Below are 24,456 nucleotides of genomic sequence, written 5' to 3'. Positions count from 1 at the left end.
TAGACCAGACTGCCTCTAAGACTTACTCTGAAATTTAACTCCCAACTAATAAAGCACAGTCTACCCCAGCCACCACTGTAAATAAATCTGCCTCTGATTACTGGGACGTATGGTGCTAATAAATCCAACTTATTTGATTTTTAGTATAGCTTACAGATTGAACCTCTAATCCAAACCAACTATTTCAAGTAAGTGTGAATAATTTTTTTCTCTTTTTTTTTTGCGGTACGTGGGCCTCTCACTGTTGTGGCCTCTTCTGTTGCGGAGCACAGGCTCTGGACACACAGGCTCAGTGGCCATGGCTCACGGGCCCAGCCGCTCCGTGCAGCATGTGGGATCTTCCCGGACCGGGGCACGAACCCGTGTCCCCTGCATCGGCAGGCGGACTCTCAACCACTGCGCCACCAGGGAAGCCCCAAGTGTGAATAATTTTTTAAAGGGATCAGATGATGAGAATATAGATGATTATCCCAATTCTACCCTAAGGGCATAGAAGAGACAAATTACTGTTCACAGTGGGTCTACAAGTTAATTTTTCATGAAGTGAAGTCAACTGGTTATGTTAAAAAAAATCTTATCAATATTGGTGAGAGTTTTACTGGGTGATTTTTTTTTTTTTGCAACTTTTTCTGCCATCCTACTCCTTCCGCGTTATTCCATTCATTTTCATATTTTAATTACCACGTTTCCTCTTTTTTTTTTTCCTTACCTCCAGAGGGATAAATTGTGATGAATGCCCTGTTTACAGATCCACAATTTTCTCCATTACTCTAGGGCTGTGGATTTCAAACTTTAGGGGAATTAAGAATCAGTTAGAGGGTTTGTTAAACCAGATTGCTGGCCCCTATCCCCAGAGTTTCTGATCCTTAGTTATGGGGAGTGAAGCAAGGATCAAGAATTTTTGTTCTGATACATTCCCAGGTGACCCCATGCTGCTGATCTGGGGACCACACTTTAAGAACCAATACTCTAGGCTGAGGTGATTTTACCTTAGCTACAAAAGATAGTATAGCAGAAACTTGGGTCAAAACAACTGTAGCATCTTCGTAGGAAAAAGATTCAGTGCTACTCATTGTGCTTTGAGAAATTTACAAATCTTAAAACAAGCAACTTTTTTTTTATAAGTTGACTAGAGGTTAGGTAAAGAATTATTATCCTTTTTTACCCTTTCATTACATTTAATAACTCTTATTAGTTCCCTCTGATTTTTTTACAGCTATCTTGAGATCATTCTGATAGGAATTAACAATTATGAATCCTTATATGAAAAGTTTAGCTTTCAAATTTATGGAGACTGAAACATATTTTTAATTTATTAAATAACTGTGTACAAGCCTTACTAAAGGAAAGTGAATAATTTCTATACTCAAGAATTGTTAATACAAGTTTTAGTGAATATTAAGTATTAGGACTTGAAGGGACCTTGGAATTAGTTTAGCCCCTTAAATTTATGTTTTGTGACATACTCCATGGAGCTCAAATGATTCATAATTACTAAAATAGGCTAAGTAAACAGAAAATAAAGGTTAAAGCTTAAAATGCTGCTTGGCTCTTAAGATATATGTGGATAGAAATACATAAATTTCTTTTAAAAGCATGTAATATTTTCACCGTCTTCCTGTGTCCTATCTATATGCATAGGATAGAGGAATTATATATATACTATGGTATATTTATGGTACTTTTTTCAAATTAACAATTGGACCCATTGATTTAAATTTAGAGATACTTCACCTACTCATTGAGAATATTATTTGAAAACATGACTAACATATTTAAGAATAATTTATGTTTGCCAACCTGAAGAGATTCTATAATTAATGTGTTGATCATAATTAACAAAATGATATTTTATATATAAATCTGTATAATTAATATATATGACTATACATAGCCACTTAACAGCTATCATTTTAGTGGATCACATCCTATCAGAAACACAAAATTAATTCATATATAGACACTTGGCAGTTCTGCAAGTTCATTAACTTCTATTTCCAGCTTCAGTGATTAGTGCTCCAAAAACAATAAATGAATTCCTAATTTTGAAAAAGATTCACTGCTGATGTAACAGAGATACTCACCAACTCAAAAGGATCATTACAGGTGGTTAACTTTTTTTTAATATTCTCTATCCTGTTTGTATTATAATAACAATTAAAACTTTAGGTTTAAAATATTTGCCTTAGAATTATAATCTGAGTAGGCTTCAGACAGAATAGAGATTTATAGAAGATTTCACCTCAATACGAGGACAAACTTCAAGAAGTAGTGTTACTCCCACCCTTGTTATTGGAATTATTTAAGGCAGAGACTAGACATACACTTAATGTAGGATGCATAAAGGGACTTAATAAATGAGAAAAAAATTGGATTGTTATTTCTTTGAAAATTCTTTACAACTCAGAGAGAATTTCTTAGGAATAATACTTAGAACTTTTGCATTCAGGTCTTCTGTTAATTTACCAGGTTTGATAAGTGTGATTTCAATTTTTCTAGTATTATTCTGAAAAGAGAAAAAGTTTATCACTTCCTCACACCCCTTGTTATTGCAAAACAACATACGAACCAGTTTTCAAATTTTCATGAGCTTTACTACTTAAATGAATTAGTTAAGACAAGTTCCATGAAATTTGCCCTACAAAATGAAGTATAACATAATTTTTATAAGAAATGTTTCACTTTTTTTTTTTAAATGTTTCACTTTTAATCATTCTTTTCAGAAAGGATTATATGAAGGAATAAGTTTAGTATTTATGTTGCTGTTTCAAAAGTACCTTCTACAGGTTTATTTGGAAAGATGTAAGTGATAGTATGGTAAGTTGGAAAACCAAATTATTGGATATTATCCAATGAAGGTTTTCTTCATAAAAATCCGGAATAAATTATGTTTAAAGGTTGAAGCGAAAAAACAATATTTTCACTCTTCATTTTTTTCTTGCACTACTAATTTAAGATGGAAAGGAACCATAAAGTTTACTAATTTCATCTCAGATAATCTGTATTAGAGGTCAGGTTTCCAAGTAAATAGATTACTGTTGCAAATAATATGTGATTCTCTCCTGGAGAGTTTCAAGGCTTTGTAAAAGACAGAAGGGTAGCTGCGGCAATAATATCTAAATTCGTATGAAACTCAGTTCTCACTTGGAGAGTCCACTTTTTTCTTGTCATTTCTTCAGTTATTTCTGCTTTCTATGATTCTGTAACATTTCCAAATTTCAAAAGGACAACTAATAATACCTTCAAGAAAGAGACCTCAGTACGTTGAAATATATTACACCAAAGTCTATAAACTATATCTGTATTATACATTTCTAAATATTTAGCTAAGTAAATTTTACTCCTCTACAGAAATATTGTGTGTGTGTGTTTGTGTGTGTGTGTGTGTATAAAATTATGAAGAGAGACCAGTTCTTTCTGCATCCTCTTACATACCCTGGAGAAGTAACAACAAATTTGTTTCATCTTGTTTGTTACTACAGTTGCCCTAAAGTGCGGCGTTGAGAATTTGATATCTGCATCTAGAGGGAAAGAGAGAAGAACAGCATTCATGCCAAATATTTGCTATTTGTCATCTCTGCTTTAGAGCTATAATGTTCTCATTGTAGTTCTGAAAATTTCAAGCTTAGCCAGACAGCTGGCTCTTGGAGCACAAACTGTCTTGTGACTCACCTAGGAATATGTCTCTTCTAATACTTCAAAGAGATGGGTTTTTTCCTTCTTGGCCGTGTTGTGTGGCATGTGGGATCTTAGTTCCCCGACCAGGGACTGGACCCATGCCCCCTGCAGTGGAAGCGCTGAGTTTTAACCACTGGACCACCAGGGAAATCCCCAAAGAGATTTTTTTAATCCAATGGTCCCTTCTTTAAAACAGTAGAGAATCTCTTCTGTGCCTCTGAAGAACTCAAAGAACCATGACCATGATGATGTCATCAAAAATACCCTTCAGCATTAAACTCTATATGTACCTTTAATGAGTTCTGACTTCCATTAAAATGACAACAGTTTCTCCCTTTCAAATTCAGCCCAGTCATTCTCAAACATTAGTGTACATAGCAATTAAAAATGCAGGCTTGGTCCTCATCCCCAGAGATTCTGATTGTGTTGGTCCAGAGTGTGGTTTGAAACTGGCTCTTTCTCATTCTGATACAGATGGTCTGGAGGCCATTTGTTGTCATGGTCTTAGACTTGCATCCTTTCTCCCATATCATTTTTCTAGCTGGAATTACTTAAAGTATAATCCTGTCAGCCATAACACCATAGGAAGATGATTTTTTGATTATGCTATTAACAAGTTATAGCTACGGCTCACTAAACTCAGAGAGGCTGAATACACAAATCCAAATGTTTAAGATTGTGTGCTATCATATTGGCTAGCTTTCTGGGCAGTGATCACTGGGAATGCCAGTTTTCCACCACCTCCTAAATTCAAATTCAAACTACTTGACATGTAACCACTGGTTGCATACTCCCCACATTTCACAACCAAAACATTCTGAGTCTTCCCAGCCCGAATCAAGTCCATAGGTAATTAGTCTTTTGCCTTCTCACAAGTTGACCCTCAGAATCTTGAATGACTTTTCTCAACCTTATTTTTTCAGATAAAAGTTAAAATTTATTAGGAGTAGAAAATATATCCTTAATCAATTTGAATGCCTCACTTCTGATCTTGTTCAACTTTTTTGTGTGTGTTTAAAAGAGCACATAACAAGAAATTTGCTATCTTAACCACTTCTAAGTATACAGGTCATCGGTGTTAAGTATATTCACCTTGTTATACAACCAATCTCCGGAACTTTTTCATCTTGCAAAACTGAAACTCTATATCCATTAAACACTCCTCATTCCCCCATCCCCATCCCCTGGCAACACCATTCTACTTTCTTCTCAACCTTTCTTTTCAATAAGCAAGATATTTTCTGAACACTTCTTCCACCAATAATGGGTTTATAATTATTGCTACTTAGCCCTCCAAGTAGAATCCTGATAGCTTGTATTGTTATAATTCTCATGCAAAAAGATTTACAATTACAGGGCAATTGTGCTTATATTAAGAGCCCTTTATAATCTTTGGGGGACTGAATGAAGGGCATTTTATCCTGGAAGCTTTCCACTGATTTACAGAGAAAGGTAGCACTTTATTCCTCCTGAGACCTAGGGGACTCCAAATGGAATCTTTGTGCTTGTTTGTTGAAGGTTTGAGGTTAGAGTTACCAGGCCAATTAGGCTTAAGTCCTGGAATTTCCTAGACTTTTCCTATGTACATTCTAGGATTGTTTTCTCATTACTTATATAGTAGTATAGTAGGTTGGAAATTTTTCTGGTGTTTGACAGTGTTGATGTTCACTAAATGATTTCAGAATCTTCCCTTAGTACAGTAAGAAACTGTTTAGCTTTAAGTAGCTTCATTAGAAACATAATTTGGGAGGACTAGCCATAAATAAAAATGCATTTTCTGCAAATGAAGTGTTTCAAATGCTGTTTTCAAAATCATTGGCAGTTGAGAAAAAACCCAACACAAGAAACATTTTTAAAACTCTTTTCAGATTTTTCCTCAAAAAGTTTCTCTTACTCTGTTATTAAAATTTTTTAAGAACTCAATAAAGTTTGTAATCCTGTAAGCAATATCCATCTAAATAGCCAGAAATACTGTAATTAGGGTTTTATGCTTATGATCTTGACATAAGGAAAAAGCCTACCATTTCTTGGCTTAAATTATTTTGGAACTAACACAAAAACTAGTTGACCATGATTCTTGGATAATGATAACTGAACTTTTCTTCATTTTATGCATTTAACAATTCATAATATCAATGTATTCTTATGATTTTTTCAGAAAAAAAATGCAGTTTACTTAGAACATTTAAAATAACTCCATAATTTTTGTAAGCACCCAGATATTTTTCTTCAATGATCTGTTGTAACAGATTGATAATATCTACTTCAAAGAAAATTCTTTAAAATGGAATTTCATTATTCCTTTGATTTCCATTATAAAATCAAAAATGTTTTCTCGGCAAAGGGAAAAAATTTTTTTGAGTTGAAAAGATTTCGTGAAAGAGTTGAAGAGCATCTGGTTCCGTAACAAACTAAGCAATTATTTTTTTCTTTGCAGTGCTCCCATCATTTTAAGATCTTTCTCCACTGCCCACTGTTGTCACCCTTAAATCACAGAACTTCATTTAGTGTCATGCAGTCCTCAGGGCACATGCTGCCAACATCTCAGAACTTAACTTCTCCTCTCTTGTAGTCTCTGACATAAGCTAGGCATTAATATTTTGCCAGTAGGAATCTTTGTGGGGGTTTTTTTTTGGCTGCACTGCATGCACCATGCAGGATCTTAGTTCCCTGGCCAGGTTTCGAACCTGTGCCCCCTGCAAGTGCAAGCGCGGAGTCTTAACCATTGGACTGCCAGGGAAGTCCCAATAGGAATCTTTAAAGTAGTAAACCACCGTGTGAAAATTCCCCAAGTTCTGAGCCTTTTTCTGACAACTGTTTACCTACTTTATCAATTATAATGTTAAATTTACTTAGAATTAGGGATGCCTGTGTGATTTGTAATAACTAAAGCTAGTTTGTATTATTGTTCTTCAAACATCGCTGAACTATACTCCTATTTAAGGATCCTTTGGGTCATTATGTAACTATGTGCAATTTGGTTTGTTAATCACCACTTACTGTTTAACTGATTTTTTGAAAAAGACCCCAATATTCCATTTAATGACTTGCCAAGCTGGGATTCAAGCAGTACCTTCCATTAGGTGATTTGCTTCTGACGTGAGACATATTACAGAAAATCTACACTTTGATGGAAATGTTTTTATGTTCTATGTGGGAAAAAATTAATCTAGGTAAACACGAAACTTGATTCTTAAATTAGATTTTTAATCAATTCTAAGTGACAAGTTTGTTTTAATAATCTTGTTACAAAAATAACTATAAAATGAATGTGGATGCCAAATTACTCACTACTGTATAATTTTGCTATAATTTATAAAGCCAAAATATTTTAGGTGTTTTTTATTTGGACTATTATTTCAAGCATTCATGGAATTTAAAGAATCCTAAGGTCTCTCCTTTGCCCTCCTGGTGTGCAGAGGTGTGATGTAGAGGTTAGGGGTACTGTGTTGTATATTATCATTCAGAAGCCCTGGCTCTGTGCATTCTAGATAGGATTGGGGCAGGTCATTTCACTGCTGGAGCCTCCAGCTTGCTTATCAGTGTGGGCACTGGATCAGAAGAACCTTTCAATTTCTATATCCATGGAGTCAGTGAAACTTCTCCTAAAGTTACCTTCAACTTCCTTCTCTAGGCTTTTCTCATTTTCTCTATATCTTCTTTATTTTATCTGACATTAATTGACCATCGTTTCCTTCTTGGCATCGTTCATACAGTTGCTTTGGTAAAGTGTGGACTTATCTTTTGGCCCTATACACCAAAAGCTTTAAATAGGCCATTCTTCCAGTTCCAAAAGATTTTTTTAGACACAGCCTAAAACTTGATTAAATATATTTTAAAATTTTAAACTTACTTTCCCATAGAAAAATCCCATCTTTTTAAGTTGAATTGAAGTTTAAAACCAGAGACTGTTTTTCTTCCTCTTTTCTATTCCCCTCTACACCTAGCCCCGGGCTGATGACTTAAATCGTCCCTCTTCACTTAATCACAAGTGTTCCAATTCCTGTTTTGCCTTTGAAATCTTGTTGCTTCAAGATCACGGTACTTAACAGACAAATCAAAATGGCGACAAGTGGAAATGAAAGTGATAATTTAAAAACCTGATAAGAAATACTATATCATTTTATTTCAAAGATTGACTCACAAATTAAGGTTCAGTAGAATATGAGATCTTTAGTTTCCTACCAATCCTAAATTTTACTTTAGAAATATTTTTTCCCTTGCTTAATAGATAAATGAACCTGTTCTTGTATTCATGCAGTGACTATTAAGTGGCTACTCTGTGCCAGCCCTTTTGCTAGGGACTAGAGATACAGTGAACTACAAAAGAAAAATATTCCACTGCCATTAGCTTTAAGTGTGCCATGTCCAGAGTTATTTGATTCAAAGCAGCTGTTGGAACCTAATCAAACTGTCATTTTTTCCATTCAACAGATATTCATCTGATTATCTGCCACAGGCCAGGCAGTGTGTTGGTATATATGAGAAGTGTGTTTGGAGCTATTATAAAATGCTATATGTTATTTTCCCTTGAACAATTTATTCTTTAAATATGATGAATGATCTACATTCTCTTATAGCGTTCAAAGTATATTTCACTGGTGCAAATTTAGAGAACTACAATGATACTATTTTAAACAATATTTCTGCCTTCTCCATTCCAAGTCTCTTTTGATGTCCTAGGATTAAAATAATAATTCTCTTTCATCTCATGTGCCTGTGTTCAAATGGTAATGACTTCTTGAGCTCTAGGTTGGAAATTGTGAAACCCCGTTCAGGTCCGTCGTAAGACTGCTGTGATTTCTGTATGTCCATGGGGATTGAGTTGGGGAGAAGGCTGAGGAAGGCAAGGAATAGTAACATTCATGTCACGTATTTGCCCTCCCTGCTCCAGGCCTTTGTATTCATCCTCGCTTTAATTTTATTGCATTCTCTTCGCATATACGATATCTTCATAAACTTTTCTCTCTATATGTCTGGATTGATAATATCCATCGGTGTTCTCAACTATGAATTACTCACCAATGTCTTAGCTGAATGGAATAAGCCTGATTCTACTGTGTTTTGTAAATCACAAGTTGTAATAATTTTCACTGTAGATGCATTGCAGTGAAAATCCACTAATGGATACATTCAACTAGTTATTGGTACAAAAGATTCATTTATCCTGAAAGTTTTTCTATAACTGAACATTAGTTCTGAAATATTTTCTAATTAAATTCAATGTTAGAAGAATTATAGAATTTTAAATTATAATACTTTTCATATAATTTAACATATTTTTCAGAGTTCTTTCATATATTAGATCTCATTTCATCCTGATGAAAATATTGAGTTAGATTAGTTTAGGTCAATATCACTAACCTCACTTAACAAATGAAGAAAACAGGCCAAGGCAGGTTAAATGATTTGCTGTAGATCATCTAGTGATCTAATAAAATACCGGGGTTTATAAGGAGCCCACTGCTCGTTGAAGCCTCATAATAACACTATAGGAAATTTAAATGGTAAACTTGAAATCAAAATCTGTTAGAATTAAACACGTTTTTATAGTGAAATTAGGTTGTTTTTTTTTAACACATTCTAGTTATTTTCCTGTTTTTGTTGTATCTTTAGGCTTAATTCTGCACTGAATCTACGATCCATTTTGGCCCTGGCAGTAGGCATATCAAGTCATTATATTGGTGTTCATGTCTATATAGAAACCACTTGCCTGGATTCCTCCTCTTTGCCTCTAGTTATTGAGACTTTGACCCACTCTTTCCTGAGCTTCCCACCTTAGTGAACCTTCCAGAACCGGATCCTAATAACTAGAATACAGATCCCTTCCTGTCCTGTTAACACAAGTCTTGTCATGGCACTGCATGGCAGTGTAGCCTTCAAAAAATGTTATTTAGAGAATTTAAGAGAGAAAACTACTTCATTGTACAATAAATTCAGTTAATAATTAAAAATCAACTAGTGATTTTTTTCCCCTACACTCTTATGAACAAGAGATAAATGACCACATAATAAGTTAGAAGCAGGCTTTTTCAAAAACCCGTTTGAAAGGGATGTTCCAAGTTTTTATCAAATTAACTCAACCCACATCTTCATTTATAATGTTATAGCAGTTAACAGTGCAGTAATCTCCTTCACACACACACGAAATTTAATCATGTTCACTATGTTGTATTTATTGAAGAAGAAAATCAAAATAATACATACTAGGAATATTTGAATTTCAATAGGATCAAAAGCATTGTGGTTAAAGCTCTACGGACTAGGAAATTCCATTGAATAAATGATCTCGCTCCTGGCATTCCCAGTTAACCATGGCTTTGTAGCCTCACTGAGGAATTAGCAGGCTGAATTCTCAATTCTTACATGGAGATTGAATTTCTCTCTATATATATTCCTGTGGCCATAAAAGTTTCATGTTGGCTCAATCTGCATAAATAATCACATAACAATAAATATAAGAAGGTCAGTATGTCTAGGCTTATCATGAAGGAGCTTAATAGAAATTCCACATTTGCTTTTTGCTTTGTGAGGAATAAAACAACAATTTTAATTTAAAACAATTTAATTTTACTTAATTTCCTCCTCCCCCTTAAATAATAGCAATAATTTCAGCTGTATTTCTAGGTACTTGTTCTGCACAGAGTTATCAGGCCGTGTCAGTGACCTACTACAGAATGGTAAAGAGTACAGAACAGACTTTCATGTCAGCCAGCCCTGGGTTCAGGTTCAAATTCTGTCACATATTGTGTAATTTGGGGCAAATTTTATAACTTTATAGAGTTATTGTGAGAATTTATTCACTCAGCCTTTAGTTTATACTTACTAATGACTCTATTTTTGGGGCCAGGGGCTGTATCAACAACAACACAGATAAGGTTTCTTGCTTCACAGAACCTAGAGTCAGCCAAAATTTTCTTGAAGAAAATTAAATGTCCTGAAGCTGTTAGCAAAGTTTCTGTCACATAATAAGCATTTAATAAATATTAATAACATCATTATTAATTCTTCCCAACCCATAAAATGGATGGTTCCCCAGAAACTATAACAAACGTATGCAAAATTGGAAGGAAACCTCCTTTTACCGGAGGAGCTCTCTGGTAGAGCAGTGGCAAGGGAGTTGGGCTAGTTATAATCCCTTGAAGCTGTTTTCAGTAAAATATAAAAGCAAACAACTGTGTAGGCAGAAATTTCTTGGACAGGAAACAAAAAGCCCTAACTTTTATAAAAGAAAATAAACTAGACTTCACCGCAATTAAAATTTTCTGCTCATCAAAAGATACCATTAAGAAAATGAATAAGCTATCCACAGACAAGGAAATAGCAAAGCATGGTTTTATTGCTGGAGGGAAACAGAATTGCTTTGTTTTGTTTTTTAAAAAGATGATCATTCGGCAGTTTGCATAATTTGGGGACCGATTGCCCCACTGCTAAAAGGATTCTAATCACCCGTTTTCTAGTATTGGTGTAAGTATCCATAGTAACTTAACAACCTATGATTTTCCTGTCTTAATCTGCCATCAACTTTTTTATTTTTGGCCTGAAGGAATCTTTGGAGTAACCTAACACCCTCATTTTATAACAGATAGGAAAAATATTAAATATGTCATGTGACTTGTCCAAAATCATTTAACTAATCATTTCAGAACTTGAGCTAGACCTTATTAAATGGTCTTTCCACTACCTAATATCTACTTCTCTATTAGTTTGCTTCAGAATCAGTCAGAGATGGTATGTGTGATTCATTTAGAATGTGTTTGTTTTCTTCTCTCAGCTGGAAGAATTTTCTCACCTATCTATTTTAAAGGTGAAAACTATGATACACACTTTAACCCTTAGTTTCAGGAGGGTAAAGGAGCCATTATAATTGAGGACCCAGTTACCATCAAGAAGAGGCCCCTACAGAACATCGTCTCAATACTGAGCTTTATTTATTAATTGATTTTGGCTGGGTTGGGTCTTCGTTGCTGTGTGCTTCTCTAGTTGCGGCTAGTGGGGGCTACTCTTTGTTGCGGTGCACGGGCTTCTCATTGCAGTGGCTTCTCTTGTTGTGGAGCATGGGCTCTAGGCACGTGGGCTTCAGTAGTTGTGGCAAACGGGCTCAGTAGTTGTGGCTCACGGGCTCTAGAGCTCAGGCTCAGTAGTAGTGGCGCACGGGCTTAGTTGCTCCACGGCATGTGGTATCTTCCTGGACCAGGGCTCGAACCCATGTCCCTGCATTGGCAGGCAGATTCGTAACCACTGCGCCACCAGGGAGGTCCCTCATATAACCTTAAACTATACTTTTTCTATCTTCTAGCACTTGGCATTCTGTTTTTCTTTGGTACTTATGAACGTTTAAACCTCTCACTATCTCAGAAACTATTTACATGAAACATCACACAACTACCCATTCTATTAATTATGTAAGTTTTTATTGTTGCCTCTAGAGAAGCAAACAGTGTCCTTTAGTGTCACTTGAGCGTTTAAAAGGACATTTTTTATAGTTAAAAATTAGATTATCATGTATCAATTTATTGTTGTTTTCCAACTGTGTCAATTTATATTTATGCGATCTTTTTGTCAACAATAGCAGTAGCAGCAATAATGACATGGGACTTGGGGGTTTCAGAGCATTACTTTTTTTTACTAAGTATGTGCCTGTACTTTTCCTTTTCAGTCATACTGAATTTTTTTTTTTTTTTTTTTTTTTTTTTTTTTTTTTTTGCGGTACGCGGGCCTCTCACTGTTGTGGCCTCTCCTGTTGCGGAGCACAGGCTCCGGACGCGCAGGCTCAGCGGCCATGGCTCACGGGCCCAGCCACTCCGCGGCATGTGGGATCCTCCCGGACCGGGGCACGAACCCATGTTCCCTGCATCGGCAGGCGGACTCTCAACCACTGCGCCGCCAGGGAAGCCCCATACTGAATTTTTAACGTATAGTAGGAAGCAAGTATGTGAGGTAAGAAACGACAATTCCAGGGAAAAGAAAACATTCATTCATTGATTCAACAAATAGTTATTGAGTTCCTCCCACAGGCCAGGCATTGTGCTAAGGAAATTTCTTACTTTTTCCATGTGTTTCTTCTACTCTCTAGTGGAAATGATGAATAGTAGGTAAATTATATATTTTAGATACCTTTGTATGATACATGGGTTTAGGACAGCATAAGCCTTTGGTGGGTTAGAATTGGAATTACAAAAAGAAATAATTTGGTGAAATAATTATCTGGGCTGAATTCTCTTCAGGATATTACTATTTTCTTCTCAGAACCAATAGTACTCTTTCACTTCATTTTTGGAATCGTCTGATAGTGTAATAAGGTTATTTCTGTAGAAAGTTGGGAATTCATTGACTATTTTAACTCTGATTGTAATCTCTTTAAAGTCGATGAACATGGCCCCTTAGATTTGAAGTGGTGAGGTAATCATTAAAAATTAGGCCCCAACCACTAGCATTCAAAATGGTTTTAAAATGTGATTTACTATATATACACTCGATTATGCACTAGGTACCATAAAGTAAAATCTTGTTTCCTTCCCGCCTGAATGTTTTAAGTTCATCTGCCTGCTTTAGGTAGTAGTGGTACACTGTTGGCACACCAGTATTCACACATCCTTGGGGAACCAATACAAGAGTGAAGGCCAAACTGCCATGATTACTTTTAAGTAGCATTTGAGCCAAAATGTTATCAATTTTTTTTCCTGCATTTATAGATTAGTATTTTCACAGTAATAAATCTGACTTGGAAAATCGTTTACATTCTAGGATTTTTAAAAAAATAAATTTATTTATTTATTTATTTGTTTATTTATTTATTTATTTTTGGCTGTGTTGGGTCTTCGTTGCTGTGCGCGGGCTTTCTCTAGTTGCGGCGAGCGGGGGCTACTCTTTGTTGCAGTGCGCGGCTTCTCATTGTGGTGGCTTCTCTTGTTGCAGAGCATGGGCTCTAGGCGTGCAGGCTTCAGTAGTTGTGTCACGTGGGCTCAGTAGTTGTGGCTCACGGGCTCTAGAGCTCAGGCTCAGTAGTTGTGGCGCACGGGCTTAGTTGCTCCGTGCCATGTGGGATCTTCCTGGGCCAGGGCTCGAACCCATGTCCCATGCATTGGCAGGCGGATTCTTAACCACGTTTTGTTTTTTTGTTTGTTTGGGGTTTTCTTGTGGTACGCGGGCCTCTCACTGTTGTGGCCTCTCCCGTTGCGGAGCACAGGCTCCAGACGCGCAGGCTCAGCGGCCATGGCTCACGGGCCCAGCCGCTCCGCGGCACGTGGGATCTTCCCAGACCGGGGCACAAACCCGTGTTCCCTGCATTGGCAGGCGGACTCTCAACCACTGCGCCACCAGGGAAGCCCCCTCTAGGGTATTTTTTGAACATGAAATGTTTTATATCTTTTCTTAGAGCTGACACATTTACTATGGTCCATAAAAGAATGTGTCTTAATTTTTCTCCAGTTATAAAGAGCCTGCTTTGGTTTGGTGCCCTGATATAAAATCCATGTCCTATGCAGAGTATTAGTCATGGACCCCATTCTAGGATACGTTGCTCTCTATGGGACATGGTGAGGGTAGAAGTTTTGAAATGAAAAAAGAATGACACCAGCCTTCATGATGCTTCTGCTGCTTAGTTGTAATGTTGTTGAACATTTTGTATTAAAGTATAGCTTACGGGCTTCCCTGGTGGCGCAGTCCGGGAAGACCCCACATGCCGCGGAGCGGCTGGGCCCGTGAGCCATGGCCGCTGAGTCTGCGCGTTCGGAGCCTGTGCTCTGCAACGGGAGAGGCCACAACAGTGAGAGGCCCGCGTACCGCAAAAAAAAAAAAAAGGTATAATTTACATACAGCTCTTATTATACCATTCAGTCATTTTTGGCAAATATCAAGACATAGAACATTTTTCTCACCCCAGAAAATTCCCATGTACCCCTTCGCAGTCACCACCCACTCTCTCCCCCTCCTCCTGACTTTCAGAAGCAGTCACTGATCTGATTTCTATTAGCATAGGCTACTTTTGTCTATTCTGGAATTTCATACAAATTAACATGTATTTTTTGTATTTGACTTCCTTCACTCAGCCTAGTAGTTTTGAGATCAGCTGTTGAGTTCATCAGTAGATACTGACTTTTTATTGCTAATGATGCTTTTTTTAAACAGGCAAAATATAAGCAGATCTTCACTGAGTATCTTAGTTGAATCATGGCAGCAAACCTGTAGTAAGAATGGAGGGGACAAAATACCCTTAAATATTAATATTAAATAACTGCTCCTAACGTTCAAACAACTCTCCCACCTTAGTTATGTGCATACTCTTTTGAGAGACTCTAAATTATTCTATTAAAAACAGAGATAATGGGCTAGTGCAGTTCAGCAATTGCAATGGGCAAAGAATGCTTATTATTTATTTTACTTCACAGTTCTGCTTCGACCTCAGAAAGTAATGTGAAAAATAATTCCAAGGGAGGAGATACTTCTTGTGATATCTCTATTATCAAAGCATGCCGGAAGGAATGCTTTCATTGTTTATTGATATGGTGATGCCTCAGTAGCTTTTATGCACTCTTAAAATTATATAACGTAGACCTTATGAATCAGTTATTATTGGAAACTCACGTTGGTCCATAGTTTTATACATGGAAAGAGAGTGGATACAATGAAAGCAACATCCAGATTGCATTTTTGTTTTTCTGAAAGTTCTAACTGAATTTACCTAATTTTGCCTTTTTAAGCAAAGAGTCATTGAGATTCTGAGGAGTGGCAATGTATTTAAGGGAAGATAATAACTGTTGTTCTAGTGAGCCTTAGTAAATTGTGTACCAATAGATCTAAAGGAGGAATTTTTACTATCTGCTGTTGTCTTTTTCAAGAGAATCCTATTCTTACCAAAGAGGGGTCTGAGTTTTGACGTAACTAAATAAAGGAGAGGCTTGAGCTGACCTTTGGCTAGTCTATCCCAATCCATGCCATGTCCACCTTTAAGATTCTAAAAGGAGGAGCTGCAGAACCACAGAGAGATCCCAGAACACTAAGTCACATACCAAGAGCATACCCAACAGGGCTTTTCTTAACTTTATGGGAAGGTAGTAAGTCATTTTCAATGTTTATGCAACTATTCAGCAAGAGAAAGAGTAATCATATGGTACTACAATGCTGTATCAGTTCTATGGAAAAAGACACTCAAAGGAAATATTTTGCCAGATTATTAAGAGAATGTTAATAACACTTCAGATTATTGCCATTCTCTGAATCCCTCTCATCTACTTATTTTCTCATTTCTTTTACCTTTCTGCCTGCCACTAAATATACATACTTTCCTTCTCCTCTCTGATAGCTATTTTTCTCCTTATGGTTCCTAAATTATTGTACCACATTCATATTTCATTCTGATTATCCCAAAAATACTGAAATGAAACTCCCCTTTAATATGACCTACTTTAATGTAGAATTTGGCCTAAGTCTTACTTCTCATGAAAAGGCAGTTACATTTAAATTACCAAGAGAATCTCGTCAGTGTAATTTAACCCATAAGGAGGATTTGAAGTGCTATCATACTCAGCTTCAAGGATATATGTTCTAAACTATGAAGACGATTAACTACTTTCAAGCAGTATGCATGAATTCTCTAAGCAGTTCATCATCCTTTTGGTTGTAGTAATTAATTTTAATTAACTGCCAATAATGTTTGTTGCCATGTGGAAAAGTGCGGATATGGCCCTGGTTCCCATTTGAGTATGCGTAATGACGTGAGTTTAATGTTCAAAAGGTAAAGAGGTCTTAGGTTGTGAAATAAAGAATTATAAGCCTGAGTTCCCAGTAAGTACATGCAGCCTGAAGAGTTTTGAAAAGTCCAAACTTAGCAGAATTTAAAGCTGATCGTAAATCATCTTTCCTCCACCTGTGTGTTTATGCTTCTGGCTAATAAAAATTAGATTTTTGCTTCCTAATTTTGGAATGAATAATGTTTTTGCTTCTCAGTCAAAATGTTCTAATTAATAGTGCTGTTTTTATTAACATGTACAGCAGTTTAGAGATTCAAACTTAATATCGTTACCATTTAGTATTTTTACTGATGTGATTTAAAACCATAACTCTAATTTTTACAAGAAGTCATTTCTTTCACCTTTCTCTCTTTGAAACTGGGAATGAGGGCATGCGTTATACTTAACTGGTAAGACCTATTCTTTAGAGGACATGTTCAGGTAAAGTAGTGGGAGTAGGATCAAGCTCTTAGCTGCTAATGGTGCAACGACATAACATATTGTAATATCCACACTATATTGACATAAGTTAAGTAGACGTATTTAGGATTTAAAAGGCTTTACATCGTGTTGCTGCAAAAGGAGGCCTAATGATGGTTTAAAGAAAACTTTTAATACTCACAGTTGTTCAAGAGTTCCAGAATATTAAACTTTACAAGGTTATTCTTTTTTCTTAAAAATAAAATATATTTTGATTACCATACAGATTCCCGTCATATCAGAGGAGGAACCAGTTAGCACAATGTAGAATTTTAGAGCTGGAAAAGACTTTGATATCGTCTAGTTTAATCTCACCATTCACCTATTTCACTAAAATCTCTATCTTCTCAAGGATCTTAACTTTCCTGCACTTATTTCCAAAACATTGAACAACACTCGTCCCCAGTTCCTTTCGCCCTATCTGTGTAACTGTCTTTCCACTCCCTTCTGATATTCTCCATAGTCATGATAATGACTGCAGCTGGGAGGATTATTTCCTTGGTTCTTTGTGCCTGAATTAGCTTAAGAGTAGTCTATTGTACATAAAAGTACAACTTCTCATTTAAATATTTGACAAAAGGCAAGGTGAATCATTCAAAGTGTTAGGAGTAGTTGTAGTAACAGTCGCGTCATTGATACTCTGGAGGGCATGTACAATATGGGCTTTGCCATCGTGCGTAATACTACCCTATCATTTAAGACAAGTAATACTACCTACTCTCCTGTAATAGAGAAGATGCAAGAGTGGACAAGCACAGCTTTTCAATTGGGCGGTGGAGTTGAAGTTCTTTGTTCTGTTTTCTCAATCTCATTTCTCGTTCATTAAGTCAACAAATATTTATTTTGCATACAGCATGAGCTAGATAGTCAGCTAGGTCTAGATGTACAGCAGACAAGATCCAGTCTTTGGCCTCAGAGAGTATATGGTATAGATACATAGAATAGGACAACTGCCTTTGGATTGGAGAATATACATCTGTGTAGTTCTACCACTGCTCAAGCAATTCATTAACTTTGCCTTCCTCATAGGGATACAATGAGAAGTGACTGTTATAACCGATTGTGAGGCATTTGGAAATGAAAAATGCTATAAAAGAGCTGAATAATAGAAAGCAAGATGAATTATATGATAGGAATGGTCCTCATCGATATATTCAATACTATGTCATCACTATAGCAGTGCTACCAGGGAAAAGCTAAATGAGGTAAATACAACTGCCTAGCTTTTGCAAAATCAAGAAAAAAAAATCTGTGTGTTTTAACAAGAAAGATTGTGGAATCATATTATTTTGGGTATTACATGAGCTAATATATAGTTGGAATATCATATATAGTGTGGAGTTTCCACACGTCTATAGTTTCTATTAAGAATATTATACATTTCAGTGTTATTTGAAGTGTTTCTCTAGTTATTGTTAAATGCTACCACTGTCCAAGACTATTGCTTACCAATAAGAGATTATATTCTCATATTCGAAAACTACAAGAAGGCTCTTTAAATTATATAGGAGGATAACTGTCCTTTCTGTGACTAACCTATTATATGTTGGGTTTGGGGGAGTTGTCATCAGCGATTTATCATGACTGATCCTTTCTGATTTTACTTGTTTTTAAAGTTTGTTACTTCTCTCAGAGGACTAGGATACCAATTTTTATATCCCATTCTATATCCTCAGAAGGTGAAGAATTTATAGAATGGGGCATTTCTTTCATATGCTTTTATGTGGTCATTTTTACACCCAAGGGAGAGTCTCAAACTATAGAAAAAAGAAGGGGTCCTTTTTTGCTAGTCATTTAATATTCCATGACTATGAACTAATCGTAATGTTAACATAAGCTATTGTATGTTTTTACCAGCATTTTTCACCCTAATTAAATGAGACACTACACCACACTGTTTAGCCTATGGCATAACAAAAAAGACAGGTGAGCTGTCGTTGAGAATCGTGATCTTACGTTCTCTCTCTCCTCTGAATAATAAAAATTTTTTTGGTCTCAGTTTATAATGCGACACCTCCCTAGTTTAACTTCATCACATTCAAGCAACAAACTATTAAAATTCTAACCTAACGTGGGTACCATCTATTTAAAAATATATATTAATATAATTATTACATGGTAAAGGGATCTTCTATTTGTTGTTTGTTTTTCCCTGATTCACCAAATTTTTTTTTTTTTTTTTTGCGGTATGCGGGCCTCTCACTGTTGTGGCCCCTCCCGTTGCGGAGCACAGGCTCCGGAAGCGCAGGCTCAGCGGCCACGGCCCACGGGCCCAGCCGCTCCGTGGCATGCGGGATCCCCCCCGGACCAGGGTACGAACCCGCGTCCCCTGCATCGGCAGGAGGACTCTCAACCACTGCGCCACCAGGGAAGCCCGATTCACCAAATTTAATAATATGGAGAGCTTCCACCACAGCTGCTTATTATTTGTTCCATATGTTGATGCTTTTGTCTCTAATGTCCTTTTGTCCTTATTATATTACATCTATACTTTTCCATTTCACATTTCAATTTAGAATAAAGCGATAGAAGCATGAAAATTAATTACCCATGCATCAAACATTTTTGCTGTGCTTAATAGAAACGAACACTTAAGACTAGAAACCTTAATGTTTAATACTGTCTTCAAAACTCAGCTATTGCATATATTGTCACTTCAGCAATGGAAGAAACTGAGTATAATATGTAATCTGATAAAAACAGGATAACTATGTTTAAAAAAAGCATATGATGTCTGTGCATTGCATGGCAGGGTGTTACTGAAATTTGCCTAGATAATCTCTCATGATATTTTCAGATTTTATGGGAATGCTTTGGCTATACTTGGATTTGAATCTTCGTAATGACAAAGGTTCTTAATAGTTATTTTTTTAAAACACACTATACTGTTTTTAGAAAGTTATAATTCATCTTCCTGCTAATATTTGTGCTAAGTTTGTACTATACTATTAAAAAGAAAGGTAAATTTATATATACTTAGATTTTGAAAAGTAGACTCATGTACATTTTTTTAAATTTTTGGTAACTTGTGGCACTTTGGTAAAGGAATGTGCAATTATAAAAGTTTATGCCATTTTAATTTTTTTTAATTCCCAGGAATTACTCTTACTAGGCTTTAGATTCAAAACCAAACCCAATTTTAAGATCAGCTCTTTTTTCCTACTGGTAGTTCCTGTTTTTCCAATTATATGGAACATAAACTATTTTTTGCAATGAGTTTTACCTTTCCTCCATTCTAATCTCAAAAATCGTTAAATTTAAGGAACATTTTAAATTAATCCAGTGGTAACTAGAAAAGTATTTTAGATGTCATGGCCATTTAATCTGTTGCCTGACTTTAGTAATTTTCTGATAAAATTAACTAAATTCCTGAAAAAGGATATTCAAACATTTTAATTTGTTTTCACTGGTTGTAACCGATTGCGTAGTTGATGTCCATACAGTCATAATTTATCTTAAACTCTGGAGCTGCCAAGAGAACTAAGGACACAGCTGTGCTTAAAATACCCCCGTATCCTCCAAAGAGAAATCACAAGAAGAAATAGAATTCCGTATGATATGGCTATTATATATACTTCGATTAGGTTACCAGTATTTTACTGTGATACATCCATGGGTATTAGAAGCAAAATGAAAATAAATATAAATGCTTTAATATTAGATATTGGCATCAATGTAGATTATGCATAAGGTATTGCAATAAAAATATTAATTGTGCCTGTATTTGAAGAATTTATGTTACATTTTCTGTGGCCTTTTTCATTCAAGGCTGCACAGTCATTTTAAATGTAAACACAACAGAATATATGTTTGAATGAAATGATGGCCCTGTTTGCCATGGGATTAAATATTCTGTTGAATTTTGGGGGGCATTGGCTGTTGTATATTATGACATAAACTTAGATTGTTCACAAGCAATATGTGTGTCTTATGTACAAATCACAGCATTTAGAAATTATACATCTTCCTTTTCCTCACAAAATGAATTCAGAATTTATAATTCAAATTTTATCGGTTTAAGCTGCTAGTTATTAAAAATTACCTAATGTGGATCAAAAGAGTAAATGAAATAAGGACTATGAAAGAATGCTAATTAATAGCGTAACCCCATATCAAATTTCTGATAACTTTAAGTTTCTTATAAAGCCTTAAAATATTTTAGTGAAAAATTAATTACTTGGAAATGAAGGCACTTTATTACCTTGAACTAAGCTATTTGTCTGTATAGAACTTGTCTAAAATCCCATAAAATATTCTTTATCCTTTTATAAATTTATCCAACTTATGTGTTTTTCTAAAGGTTCTTATAATTAAATGTAATAATTCAAACTATTTTAACTTAACAGAAAATTGTATTACGTAATACAACCAATGAACAATACAGAAAAAAACCCCAAGCGTAACAAAAGTGTTTGTGATAATGGCAAAACTGTTAGTCTAAGTTAGTCTACAATCATTTGAGGTTAAAATGTTGTAAAATTGAAGGCTTTTTCATTGAACAATTTTTAGATAGCTTTTATTTTTTAAATCTTATTTTTAATTGGTACTACCTTGTTTTGAAATGTTGATCAAAGATAAGGGCAATCAAAACTATTAAGCCAGCCTGTCGTTACTCAATTTTGTTTTAGTTGAAGTTTTTTTTTTAATGTAACCCTAAAACATTAAGAAATTAGTGTTGCTTCCTCTATGCTCAAGTCAGCCATGCCTGGAGAATTATCGAATTTAAATCAGTAATGTGGATGTGCTGCTGTGTATACCTGTTTCCTCTTCAGAAAATTAATACTTGATTTAAACAATAGATTTGGTTCAACAGAAAAAAAAATAGGATTTCTTTTCAAAAGTTAAATTTTTTCTCAAATTACACCTTACATCTCTCTGACATTTATAAGGATAGGCTAACTTGTATCCAAAAATGTTTTTCTACAGAAGAATATTTCAAAGCAAACAAACTTTGTGCTTTTTGTTTGTTTGTTTGTTTGGGGGCAGTTCACTTAAGAAAAAAACACTTTTCTATAATTTTACTTATTTTTAATTCTTCTCTCTAGTGGCCATTTTCCTATCATTACTCGTAAATGTTTTGCTAAATGTAAATGCTGCTTCATAGATGTAGTCATCATTACATGGTACAGAAAGGAGTCAAGTTTATTAGAAGTCTACTCTTACCAAGGAGAGACTAAAGATAAATTCCATGTCAGTTCTTTGGTTTGTTTCTTTGTTTTCTTTTTTAAATAAGATATATTAACCCAAAGGTGTGTTAATGTCATGGCATGAACAATCTTAAATGTAGATCTATTGAGTATTTTGTGATGCTGAGTAACAGACTTTTCTCAAATCTCTGTGATGCTAGCTATTTTCCTTAGAAGGTTTTTGTTTAATGTTAGATTGTTGTTCTGAAAGATGTTGGTCCTAGTGGGATTATTAAAAACTGGGAAAACAAATAAATGCATGTGTTACAAGTATAGAAATAGTGAATTGTAAACTTACCATATAGTACTGATTCTATTTTCAAAAATGTTTTTGCTGTTAACTAGATACAACATAAAATTGCCGCCATACTGTAATTAAGTACTTTTTCCTAAATGACCCTGTTATCACTATTCCAGAATTAGAAGTTGGGCAGATATATGATTGATTCATGTGTCTGCATAGATGCTTCAAGGTATATTCTTCTCTTGGGGAGTAAAAATATATTTTCCTTGGCATCGATGCACTGAGATCTGAATATACCTATATCTATTCTTATTGCACATTTCTTATACAGTATCTTCAAATATGCCAAAATTGGCCTAGACGTGACTTAAAATTGAGGGTTTGTTACATGTTTTCTAACAGAAAGGTTTTCAATGAAACAGAAAGGTATTCGTTATAGGTTTGTACTGTGAAAATAGTGAAACTCCCTTTAAAATTTCATATATGCTAAATTTAAATTAATATTTTTTCTTTAGCTCACAAATTACCCTAAATCCAGAGGGAATATCCACCCTTTTCACTGTTGTCAAATCCAGCATAAGGAACAGCCCTATGACACTACAAAAACAGTTGAGGAATAAGGAATAAGTCTCTTATGTCACACTTCAGAATAAAGGCATTCGGTGAAAGAAATGAACCGAAGTTCATCGTGAATGCAAGGCTTCTGTTCTTGACATTCCTCCGCGGAAGGGAAGACAAGTGTCAACACCACTGGCATCATTTTCAAACCGATCTTATGTGGAATATCTTCCACCACACTGGAGTACTTCTTGACTCTATCAGGTTTTTTTTGTTTTGTTTTGTCCTGTTTTAACTCATCAAGCCTTTCCGTTTTCAAAAAACCATTTGTCAGCATTGAGGTAGAAGGACATAGATTTGAAAATACTTTCTTAAGAGATCATGTAACTATATAACTCTGAATTTAAAAACTGAGGAGGAGGGATCATTTCAACCCACCGCCTCTTACAAGAAACATGTTTTTAAATCTGTAACTGCTTTAGTGTTAACAGGGTACAAAGTGTTTTTTGTCCTGTATTGTACTTAAAAGGTTCTCATTGATTGGTGATTGTATTGTACTGTATGAAAACAACTCATAAATTGCCTTGTATTGTTTATAATAGACCATACCACGTACCACTTCAGTTTTCATGTTCCAAATTTTTCAGTGATGCATGTTAACAGTTAGGTCCTAAAATTCTGTGGTGCTAATTCTTCCATATCCAATGGTGCTTTCGTGGATGCTAACTGCACACATGCTGAACAAAGCTTGACGTTTAAAACTTTCCTCCCTTCCTCTGTTTATATAAAGTACACAGTAAAATAACTTGAATTTGTCTCAAAGTATCACTGACAATCTAATAAACTGGTTTATACGTGTGATTAGTTTGTATTCTCAATTATTTTTCAGAAAGCAGATTCGTTCTGCTGGGCCCTCATATCAACAAAAAGTAGATCTTTTGTAGTGTTTATTTTGTAATTTGTGCCCAAAATTTATGGTATCTTTAGGAATTTAAATCCAGTTGGCCTGGCTTCTAAAATCAAGTTCAGATCAGACCTATAAAAACTAGACCTATCAAACCTGGAAATAAGTAACTTGAGAAGAGCACAAATGTTCTGAGTGTCTATTTTAATACTTTATTAAAAAAGTTTTATCATCAGGTTGGTATCATCTGGTCCATGAAATAATGTTTACCTGGAAGCAAGTAGGCCTTCAAAACCTTTACTGCAACACAAAGACATTGAAAAAGCCATTCCTAAATGCTTATATTTAAAGTTTCTCTCCAGGTGTATGAAAATAAGGACAAAAAAATCAAATTGGAACTTTGCAGGACAAGCTGATATCACATGCCAGAATGGCATAATAGATAAGCTCGTAAGGGGGTTCACTGATTTTTAATTTTAGCGTTTTTACTAAGAATCACAGCATTAGAACAAGTGAAGTTGCTCCTGTATCTTCATGAGGACAGAGGACTATTTCTCCTAAACCAGAGATAAACTCAATATTAAGGCAGTGTGTGAATTTGCATGCTGACCTTGGTATTTTTCCTAACCCATGGGTAAACTTAAATTTTAAAAGAAAAGATCAAGATAAATCTAT

The 24,456-nt window shown here is 35.3% G+C and overlaps 1 protein-coding gene across 1 annotated transcript in view; it reads left to right on the top strand.

The window, feature by feature from the left end:
* PURG (purine rich element binding protein G) overlaps nt 1–23,736 on the top strand; it is a 35,725-nt gene extending 11,989 nt beyond the window's left edge. The window contains exon 3 of the mRNA XM_032618544.1: nt 22,835–23,736. Within this exon, the coding sequence (XP_032474435.1) occupies nt 22,835–22,939 (105 nt within the window). The 3' untranslated portion in view covers nt 22,940–23,736. The remainder of the gene's footprint in view (nt 1–22,834) is intronic.
* Nucleotides 23,737–24,456: the final 720 nt, after the last annotated feature.

This window comes from Phocoena sinus, chromosome 21, assembly GCF_008692025.1.
Source record: "Phocoena sinus isolate mPhoSin1 chromosome 21, mPhoSin1.pri, whole genome shotgun sequence".
In the NCBI taxonomy this organism is placed as follows: Eukaryota; Metazoa; Chordata; class Mammalia; order Artiodactyla; family Phocoenidae; genus Phocoena; species Phocoena sinus.
Note: the sequence above shows the minus strand (reverse complement) of the source record. Positions and strands in the feature narration are given on the sequence as shown.